The 11,835-nt window shown below is 42.2% G+C and overlaps 1 protein-coding gene across 1 annotated transcript in view; it reads right to left on the reverse strand.

Moving 5' to 3' along the window:
* Positions 1–11,621, reverse strand: part of Myo16 (myosin XVI) — a 382,886-nt gene extending 371,265 nt beyond the window's left edge. The window contains 1 exon segment of the mRNA XM_032918632.1: positions 10,681–11,621. Coding sequence (XP_032774523.1) covers positions 10,681–10,708 — 28 coding nt within the window. The 5' untranslated portion in view covers positions 10,709–11,621.
* Between the last annotated feature and the right edge of the window lie 214 nt (positions 11,622–11,835).

Raw genomic sequence — 11,835 nt, forward strand, 5'->3', positions numbered from 1 at the left:
CTGTAAGAGCACTAAGGTTACAGGCACACACCACTCCATCTGGATTCACAAGCACTTTCCATACGGAGCCACCTCTCAACTCTTCACAGAACACATCAGTCAATGTTCTTCTTCCCCCTGCCCCATTGGCCACAGACTCTGTAGGTATGGAACACCCCCACTGGCCACAGACTTGACTCTACAGGCATGGAACATGCCATTTGCATCTACAGTTGCAGCAACAGAACGTGTCTAGGGGGCGACCATAAATCCTCCATACATTTACTCACTTGCACACTAACCTATTCATTCATTCAAATGTATTTTAAGAGTCAGCAATAAGCACGGTTCAGTATGTAATCAAGTCTCCACTTTGCCATCCTGTTGTTTATCAACGAAGAAAAAGGAGTGTCTTTGAGACATACCCAGATGGAGACAAGGTACATGAGACACCAGAATAAAAAGGAACTGGAAAGAGACCTGGGGTTGGTCCTGGAGTCTCTATAAGGGATGGAACAAGTCACCAAACATGATCTTGGAGAGCCTGCTGCCTCCACCAGCTATACGAGTTGCATCTATACTCTGAATTTGCACCAGCATGGGTGCCAGGCCTTGTTCTGCTAGGCATAGCTTCTTACACCAGCTTCTCGGGGACAATTACCCTTGAGATGCTCTATGGTTAGTTGGTGAGGTGACTATCGATGGATAAAAACCTGTTACAAATGCTCCAAGAATAAAGTAAGTGAGACAACGTGCAGCCCTGCCCACATTCAGTTCCTGGGTGCTCTGCAGGGCTGGCTTCAGTAGAGTTCCCTAGACTTGGCTTTAATAGGTGGTGATGGTGGGAGTAAAGAATAAGGACCTGGAAGTTTGAGAGAAAATTCTGTCTTGAAACAGCTTCACGTCCTTCAATACAATGGCATAGAAACGTTTTTTTGCATCCTTGAATGAGGCACCATGAGGCGTGTGTCTGTCATTAATTTTGCATTTGTTGCTAGCCCTTTCAATTCATAGCTTCCTCTTCTGCCTTTCTCGCTGCAATGAAGAAGAATGGCCAATTGATTTCACAAACCACTCATTAATTTATATCCACCTCTCCTGTCATTCCTCATTTCTAGATAATAAATAATTCAAGTCTCTTAATCTCCCTTATTTAGAGGACCCTTAAGCTTCTTGCCTTTAATTATTCTTCCCAAAACCCCTACTCTCAGCAAAAGACCTTTTAAAATGAACTACACAAACAGGGTGGCAGCTCATAGGGGCCAGTGAACTGGCAACTTTATCACAATGTTTGCTTTGCATTTATTATCTTCATATAAAGGATAGAGAATCCTAGTTAGATTTCTTAGCCATATCTATTTCTGGAGATGGCAAAGATCACTTGACCTTTTCAACATGACCTCTGGATAGCATCCTGAATACACAAGACAGTTTAAACTAGCTTGGCTGGAGAATTGTTTAAGAGTAACTCACAGTTACACAAAGCCTTGACTCCTCCAGAAAGCAATGAGAGAGTCTTGTTCATACTTCAGTATTCACCAATGGCTGCTCCCACATACTTGTGACACTAGAAACATGAGGTCATGTGTTCTCCTCTGGCCTTCACTCAGTTCAGCAGTGAGTGAAAAATGATGTCAAGGATCACTGAACCCCATCGTTCCGGCAGTGCTGGTGGTATTGCCCCTCCCTTTCTTCCTTCTCACGTATTTTAGCTATCATGGGATCCACTTGGGCAGCTTCTTGTTCTCTGCTTCTGTTCTCTTCCAATTGTTTTCCAAACATAGTCTCCCTACACAGATCTTTGGTTGCTCCTTCTTCTTCTTCTTCTTCTTCTTCTTCTTCTTCTTCTTCTTCTTCTTCTTCTTCTTCTTCTTCTTCTTCTTCTTCTTCTTCTTCTTCTTCTTCCCTTCCTCCTCCTCCTCCTCTTCCTCTTCTTCCTCCTCCTCCTCTTCATCTTCCTCCTCTTCCTCTTCCTCCTCCTCTTCCTCTTCCTCCTCCTTCTTCCTCCTCCTCTTCCTCTTCCTCTTCCTCCTTTTCATCCTATTCACTTTCTTCATCACATTATTATTATTGTCATTATTATTACATTATTGAATGCTGTGTGTGTGTGAGAGAGAGAGGGGGGGAGAGAGAGAGGGAGAGAGAGAGAGAGAGAGAGAGAGAGAGAGAGAGAGAGAGAGAGACAGAGTGCACTCATACAGAAGTCAGAGAACAGTTTTGGGAGTCTATCCTCCCATTCCACTATGGGTTCCAATGATGGACCACAGGTTTACAGGCTTATATAGCAAGTACTTTTCCATGCCTAGCCATCTCCTTTGTGCAATTTTCATCCTTTTTGTTGGAATAGTTTAGAAATTACTGTTTTAGTCATGAAGTCCTCACTTGACTGAATATTTCCCAACCTTTTCTGACTAAGATGTTAAGGAAGGAGGGAGGCCAAGCGTCAATGGTTCCCTTGGTTCTCCACCTCCAGTGCAAAATTCTTTTGGCTTTTCCAGTTCTCTCATACTCTCAGAGAACACCCCATACTTTAGATTTCAGCCAACAACAGATAGTCTTCTGGAGTGGGAACCTGCCTGTTGCACAGTCTGTAGAGCTATTGGGACATGCAGAAGGTCTGAATAGTCAGGTAGGAAATTCACAATTACCTCAGGTCTCCAGCTCAGCACAGGAACATGTGCACTGGGAGCAGAGAGAAACTTCTACAGACTCTACCTACAGCTTTTACCCTGTCCCCAGACCTGGAAAATCCAAACACTAGAGGGTCAGAAAGAAAAGTCTCCAGTGTTTATACTTTAATTATATCATTAGCATTTTTATAGTTTATATTTTTATCTTTTGATTTTATTCTGTATGGCTCTTATACAATTTTGTTTCTGTGTTTCTTGTAATCAGTAATTTTTATCTCTTGCTTTTTCTCTTCTTACATTATTTTGTTATTTGTTCTTTTTCTTTTATTGACTCTTACTTCCTGTTTATTTTCATGTTTGTAATATCTTATTATATTTTACTTTTATTCTAACTAGTTTTCCATTTATCAATTTGAGTTTCATAGCTTCTTCTACATTGTTTTTAATGTTTTAGTTCCTGTAGGACTTGTTGTATAGTAGTTATCATTAATTGATTGTTACTATGTCACTGTATTTGTTTTGCTTTGAGGTTGTTATTATTGGAGCCATTTGCCTTCACCCCTCTGAGTTGTTATAAGGAAAAAGTCCCCCCAAGTAAGGCAGATCACAAACAATACTACTATACAAAGCTAGAATAAAGATATGAATCCCGGAAAATGCTTACAACACAGGATACAATAGTGTGATAGATCACAAAAGTGGCTCATCCAAGAGTTCATAAGTATTCAATAGAGGATCTTAAAGATATTAAAATAATTAAAATTCCCAGTAAAATCCAAAATCTCAGTTCTTACTATAAATGATCTAATGGAAGACTCAAGTAAGCATGTTAATGAAATAAACACATCAATCAAGACTTGGAAAAGAACCTTAATAATGTAGAAGAGACATTCAGGAAACAGAGGTTCTAACAAATAAAAAAGCTGGAAATCCTTGAAATGAATCAAAATATCAAGTGGAAAAACCCAACAAAAGCATTGCCAATGAAGCAGACCAAGTAAGAAAAAAACCTCAGGTATCAGGTAAAGACATAGTTAAGCTATGATTAATTTCAGACAGTAATAAAGGAAACATAATGCAACGTTTATGAGTCCTGGCAAAAGGCCAACTCTATGAATCTGTGATGTAGGAGAAGGAACCAAGATGTAGCATAAAAGCATAGAAACCCTATTCAATGAATTATAGCAGAAATTCCCCTACATTTGGGAAAGACAGAAACATCTCAGGACAGGAGAAAATATGAACTCAACAGACATGATCAGAAAATAATCTCTCCATGCTATATTATAGTCAGAAAGCTAAAAATATAGAGGAAAGAAATAATACCAAATATTTCAACATAAAAGCGTAAAAGTAAAGAGAACCTCACCAGAACAGGAGCAGATGTCTTGTCAAAAATACTAAAGAATAGGAGACCAGGGCCTGGTATTCAAGCAGTGAAACAAAAATTTTTCTAGACAGAATGATTAAATCCATAAAAATTATCCTTTAAATTGTAAAATAAATATGGAGATTCACCACAGTAGACACAAACTAAAGAATCTATGATCCTGATACAGTATTGCAGAGGAGATATAAAGGACACAATTCTACACATGGAAAATGAGGACATACATACACACACACACACACACACACACACACACACACACGAACTCAGGAAAGATTAAAACTCAAAAAACAAACAACAACAAAAAGAAGATAGCTGGGAATCAACATTATTGCCTAACTGATCTAGCATACCTCTAAGACTAAGAAATTAGTGTAGACCTTCAAAACTAAGTCAATATTAGTTACTTTTATGTTCCCATGATGAAACGTCATGGCTAAGGCAACCTATAGATAAAGAAGGCTTTATTTGGAGTTACAGTTCTTAAGGGATAAAAGTCCACCATCATCAGGGCAGGGAGCATGGCAGTAGGCAGGTATGGTGGTTGAAACAATAATCTGAGAACCCACATCTTAAGACTGGAAGCAGAAAGTAAAGAAGGGTTGGGAATGTTCATGTGTGGCTTCTGAAACCTCAAATCCCACCTCTAGTAACACATCTTCTCCAGCAACATTCAGAAATATCAACTGGGATCAAATGCCTGAGACTATCTGTTTCAGGGGATGTGGGTGTCTCATTTAAACCATCAGAAAACTTCACGTGTAAATATATCTTATTTAAACCACTGCAAAACCTCAAATGTAAACAGTCTCACCTCTACAATTAAAAGAGGCACACTGGTTAAATGGATTAAAAACCAACCAATCAAATGAACAATCAAACAAAAAACCCAATGTCTAGCTTTTTGATGCTACCAAAAACTTATCATCCTGAGACAGACCTATCAAGACTGAAAGTGAAGAGGTGGAAGATGGATTTCTAAGTAAATGGAGCTGGAGAGAAGCAGCAGTAGTTACACTCACACAGGACAAAGCACACGCCACACTGAAACTAGTCAGAAGGATAATGATGATTCTCACACATTAATGACATGAAGCACAGGTCATGGAATTACAAACAATGACAGACATGTATGTCAGTGACTTTGATACACACATTTTCGTAAGACCAATACTACTAGGACTAGGCATAATGGACTGACAGGCCTAAATACAACAGTAATGGCTGGCTTAGTCCCCAATGCTCATCAGTGCATGGGTCATCCAGAAAAAGAAAAAAAAAATCTAACAGGGACCTTTCAGAGTTCATTTCCTTTCAGAGTTCATTTGAACACACACCTACAGAAGGCTCTGTCCAGGTGCTGAACTCACTAACACAACTACAGGATGCCGTGTCCAGCTCCTGAACCCACAGTTCTCAACAGTCCAAGAAATTTTCTTAAAAATCATGCTGTAGACCATAAATCAGTACTTAAATACACAAGAGAGAATGAAACAATGACTGGTATCCAATCAAATAATAACACAATAAAGTTACGTCGGCAACAGAAAACCTAGAGGAAATTCCCCAACATGCAGAGATTGAGCGTATGATATTGAATGATTTGGGTATCATTTAAGTGATAATTGAAGGTTTTAAAAACTTCCCTAAAATGGGAGAGCAAAATTTATTATTTTATACAACTTTATATGCTAACTAGTAACATAAGAAAAAGAAAATCTACGTCTTACAAGACCTTCCTTATGTAGACCTGTTTAAAATAGCTTTGCACCTGAATGCTAGGCCCAGGTCACTGGTAATTTACACAAATTATTTTATAAACATCAGGTTTTGCTACTTGTTAAAGTCAATATAATTTTAATTATTTATTCTTCACCTCACTGACCCAAGGCTTTTCAGAGAGCAGGGTCATTAGCTGGATATTGTGTCCTTAGCTGTATACCTATGCCTAGAAAACAATAGAAGTTCAGTAGAGAGTTCTTGAATTAATGAATGAGAGACAGAATGGAGGTAACAGGAGAAAATGGAATACACCCAACTCAGTTAACAGAGAATGATGTGATTATGGTCTTAAAGTTATCCCTAGTGTGAAAGAATAGACCACTTCCATTCGCCAAACAATAGAAGAAAGAGAGGGACACAAGGAGGAGCAGAGAGATGAAAAAAAGAGAGGAGAGAGACAGAGAGAGAGACAGAGAAACAGAGAGAAAAATGGACATGGCTAACACACAGGGACACACACACACACACACACACACACACACACAGAGGGGAATGTATCACATTAGAACAGCAGATGTCAAGTAAGGATGTAGGTGTGGATTCCTCCAGACACAATGACCAGCCTTTAATAATGCAGTGTCGACATAGCAGTGCACAGAACAGACCCATTAAACACAAACAGCCCGTGGCACTCTTGAAAGTCTGTATAACAGTTCTGTGCATGCAGACTGAACAGTAGAAATGCACAACAAAACTTTACCATTGCATATACCTTCCTCAGCTCTGCCTCATCATGGTCTAAGAGGAACACACACACACACACACACACACACACACACACACACACATACACACACATACACACAAACATAGCATGTTTTGTGTTGGCTAAAATTTTCGAAATACTCAATGGAAAGTATCTCTGACTATTAAAGAAGGTGAAGAGACTGCCTACTGAGGAGTTGGCTTCCAAATAGCAAAGCTCACTGCCACTCCAGTGGCCAAACCAGTGTGCTCTGAAGAATGACCAGTCAAAACCAAGATGTAAAGACTCTTGGGTATTTAAAACGGAATAAAGTGGGGGGATTTCAAAGATGGCGTATTGTGGGTGGAGAGACGGAAAAGGAATAGATGATAAACCCTAGCTTCTTTTCATATGTGTACCTTGATATTATAAAGTATTTCAATCATAAAAATCAAAGTTTTCAAAAGATGTAAAAGACTCATCATCACTAGACTGTAGGAAGTATACCACAAGGCAACAAATTAACCTAAACCCACGAGAGTGAACCTGAGAGTTACAGTTTGCTCATCATCACAGGTAATCAAAAAGCAAAAAGTCTGGGGCTGGAGAGATGGCTCAGTGTGAGAGCACGGGCTGCTCTTCCAAAACACTCAGGCTCTATTCACACCACCCACATGGTTTCTCACAACTGTTGTAACTCCAGATGCTTTAATCTCTGAGGGTACTAGATACATGCAGACATACACCATGCACATAGAAATAAGAATTTTAAAAAAAATATCCATTAGGGGAGAAAGGTGTGCTACAGACAAGATGTCCAGGTGGAAGGCACATCTTCATGAAAGCATAATATTTCCTGCCACCAATGGAGGAACTGAACATGGATTTTTGAGAAGTGTCAAGGTCATATGCTAGGAGGAAGCCAATAACTGAGGTAGAGTCAGTTTCCATCAACTTGAAGAGACAGCCTTGACAGGCAGATCTCTGAGTTCAAGGGTAGCCTGATCTATAGACCTAGTTCCAGACAGCCAAGGCTACATGAAGAAATCTTGACCTGAAAAGCCAAGAAGTCAAAAGAAGAAAGAGGAAGCCTTAACCGCTGTGAAATGATCAAAGGCAGGTATCACCTCAGAAGTCACCTGATGTGAGGGTAGAGGGCCTACTGTCTGCTGAACTTCTTTGTATACAGTGGTTTAACGTGGATTCGGTCATGAAGAACACAGAATAATGAGTCACTGGGATAGTGAAACAGGAGTAAGTTAGGACACTCCAAGTTGTAGTGATCAAAGAAACTATGTAGACATGAGAACATGGGCGAACAGGGGTTCCTGTTTACTCGTGAGGAGTCTGATGTCACAGGAGACACTGCAGAAGCAGGGGCCTTCAAGGGAACAGATCAGGCTTTGGTCCTAGGGAGCAAGTTCACTATTACAGAAGAGAAGTCTTCAAAAAGAATTTCACACGCACGTGCCTGTGTAAGTTTAGCACTGGCTGTTCTCACTGTATAGACTGAAGGCTGATGAGGGAATCCAGGAAGCAACCATGTGCCTGCTGGGAAGAGGTGCCAAGGCTGTGGTGGCAATGCCTACCTGCATGCTGGAGATGTGCAACCTCAACAGGAATCGTTCTGTCCTCACTCTGGTCCCTGACTGATCACCCCCAAGTCCCCATCAGCTGATCACCCCCACCCACAACAACTGATCACCCCCATCTCCACCAGCTGATTACCCCAACATCTCATCAACTTATCAACCCCCACCAACTGCTCACCCCCCCAACTGATCACCCCTATCTCCACCAGCTGATCACCTCAACATCCCTACCAACTGATCACCCTCATCTCCACCAGCTGATCACCCCAACATCCCATCAATTGATCACCCCTACCCCTACCAACTGATCATCCCCCCACTAACTGATCACCCTCCCACCAACTGATCACCCCCACCAACCTATCACCCAGTATCTCAACAAGTGGTCATCCCCCGAACTGATCACCCCAATACCACACCAACTGATCACCCCAATGCCCCACCACCATTTGCAAGACAGACAGGCAGGGAAATCACACTCATTATTAGCCCCTTATCTCTTAAGAGAAACAGAGTAATGGAGACAAAAATCCGTGGGGCTTCAGTTGCTGACCCTAGGTATGGTTTGGGGAATGGGTTAGGGGCCAGTGACAATAACCAGGCCAGGGCTCTGTGAGGCAGAGAATAGGAACAGCTTGGCTTTGAAGGTGAACACGGTTGGGACAGAATGCAAAGGAAGTCTTAGAGGAGGGTGTGGTGGGAGTGGCTAGCGTGGAGACATCAGGTGTAACGCCCACACTACAAACTGTGATTTTATCATTAATCTTCCTCACCTCTCTGTATTCTAGTTATTCCAAAGCCTAGATTCTATGAAGACCCATGGTTCTATGACAGGGGGCATCCCTTAGTGGCTTCGGCCACAGGGAAATACAGCTTCTAAAGCCCGGCAGCAGAGGCTGGAACTGGAGGGCGGTCCCACTTAGTGGGTAATAGCTCAGGAAATAGGTGAATCGCAAGCAAGCACTTCCTAATTACTTTGGCAAATTCATCCATCGGGAATGCTTCCCCCCAAGCATTTGGAACATTTCTGTTAACGAACACTATTAATTCATTAAATTTGTTAACTCTGCTTTCATCTCGTACGGTGACTAACGATAAGACTTGCCTAAAGCATTCCGTTCCCTGTACCCACTGCCTTTTTCAGGGTCTAAGACTCTAGTCAGTCACATGCTCAGCGGAGTTGAGATGAGGCAGGAGAAGGTAGCCTCACGTAATATTTAGCCACCACTAGGTCTCCAGGTCTCCAACCCACTGAGTTCCTGCCCACCCTCCCTGGCTACACCCCACTGAGGTGTGTTCGTCTTCCGGACTGAGCCAGGGCTCCCTGAAATGATGCAGAGGGTTTGAGGAATTTCCTCTGCAAAAACCAGGCAGGAACACGACAGCACCCTACAGGTGCCGTACAATGTGAGCGGCTGCCTGGAACCTAGCCAGGGTGCTGCACAATGTGTGTTACCGGGTCAATCACATGGAGACTTAGGGGGTTGAGCCAAGGACGACTCCGCATTTCAAACATGCTGCAGTCTCACGATGATTATCAGTTAAAGAGTTAATTTCCAAATACCCAGGCTGATCAGTGCAACCTCTCTTGGCAAAAGAAGCCAGGCTTCTGACCTAGGCATTTTTATTTTAGTAATCATGGACTGTCCCTCTCTTGTCTATCATCCACCAAAAAAATAAGAGGAAGACAACTATTTTCTTCCCAAACAGTTTTTTTTTTTTTCAGTCTCCTTTAGGACAGAATTCAAGAGCCATTTAATGTCCCTTTGACAAGGTGCTTAATTAACATTGGCATGTCCTTGTCAGCAAACCCACAATCTTACCAGAAATCTGTCCCCCAGAAATGCCACCCATCCCTTTAAGACCAAGTGAGCTTTATCCCTTTAAGACCATGATAAAAATGTGCAGAAGTTTTGAAAAGTGCTATCAGAGAAAGGAATTCTATCCAACAAGCCGGCTTTGCTCTCAATATGTCCTCTCGGTCCTTATGACTATCAGAGACGGTTTAGGTGCAAGTGGTGTCTACCTGGGAGCACCCTGCTGCAATCCCGATGTTAAGGAAAGCCATGGGGGAGCTACTGGCTGGTTATTCTGCACCATTCGAGCACCGGTGCAGTCTCTGCAAGGTGAACAGTGCAAGGGCAAAAGTTCCCAGCCAAGGACAACCCAAGAAAGACAGGGAAGGAAAGCCCGGAAGGATACTGCAGCAGGAAACTCGAGAGTGAGTGAGAGCCAGCATGAAATCACTTCAGCCCCAGCCAGGGAAGTTGTACAAACATCACCCAAATACCTCAGTAGTGCAGAGATCCTTAAACAACTTTTGTTTATTCAATTGCATTCTTTCTCTGTTTCTGCTATCCCACATCTTTAAAAAAAAAAATACAGTGTTTTAAAGATTTTTCACACTACAACATTTAGATAAAAAGAGAATTATTTTAGACTCTGACGTGAGATGGACCGTGCCTGTCAACTGCCCTTCACAGTCACCCATGCGTTTTAACTGTCTGGGTGCCACACACGGGAACACCTGCCTCAATTTTGGCTTCAGAATGTTTAAAATGTGTTTAAAATAACACTTCAAGAGACAAACATACACATACACAGGTCAGTGAGCCTACTTACAGCACTTGATAAAATGATATTGAGACATTGTCCCTTCTCAGGCTTGGATCTTGCAGTGGGTTCCAGCATTCTCTTCAGCTATGACTGTTGTCTCCAGGAAATGCATAATTCAGGGTCCCTGCTCAGGTAACGGTGTACCTCAGAATGCATTACTGAACAGACGCTCCCCTTCATGATCTTGCAGAGAGCACCAACTCATTTTCATTCAGCAGCTGGAGTTCAGAGCAGCCCCCGGGGTGGGTCTGAGCCACCGCTGCCGCCGCTGCTGCTGCTGCACGTGCTTATCCCGGCGCCCTTGATTGACACATTCCAGCGCCACAGTCCTGGGAAGGGTCGCTCTAATTGTTGCTCACGTGTGTGCAGCTACAGCCTGCCACTAGTGTGGAGGTGTGCTGCAGTGCGGCTCTCCCTCCTGGTCCTGCCTGCTAATGGCTTCTCAATAGCTTTCAAAATGCAGAAGACTACACTGATGAGTGGGCAGGAGGGAGATGCTGCACAAGGCATCCAGAAGCTCGCCGGTGCTCCCGGCGCGCTGCCCCATAGGACTGAATTCTTAGCCCGTGGCCAAGCTCATTCGTTATATTTAGTTGCCACCAGTTGCTGTGTGTGGATAGGAAATGGACAGCAGGAGCTGAAAATAGCCCCCTCTTAGGATGAGGATGCTTTGATCTGCCTCTAGCCAGGAAGCGTTCTCGCAAGGGATCCTTTTGGTTATCTATGCAGAATGCAAAATTTAAATTACCCAGAGAAATGTGTTGATTTGCACAGCTTTAAAATTTAGGATTCTGCTACCTCTGCAAATTGCAATGAATTAAACTGCACAACCTAAGCCAGAGAATAAAGTTTGCCTGGGTTGCAATCGGAAGGAAACACATGGTCTCCCAGACTCTATTTCAATGGAGATAAATACCATATTTTAATAGCTAGTTAGCCAGAAAGAGTCATATGTAAGTCACTTACAAACAGGGATGTGTAAGTGTTTACTTTTGTAAGTTAATGCATTTTTATTTTCAACAATATTTTTTATTTATTCTTTGAGCATTTCATACAATATATTTTGATCATAATCTTCTCCTTCCCCCGAACTCCCCACCTGCTCAACTTTATGCTCTTTCTCTCTTTAAAAACAAATTTCACAGAGTCCAATTTGTGTTG

Source organism: Rattus rattus, chromosome 13, assembly GCF_011064425.1.
Source record: "Rattus rattus isolate New Zealand chromosome 13, Rrattus_CSIRO_v1, whole genome shotgun sequence".
Lineage (NCBI taxonomy): Eukaryota > Metazoa > Chordata > Mammalia > Rodentia > Muridae > Rattus > Rattus rattus.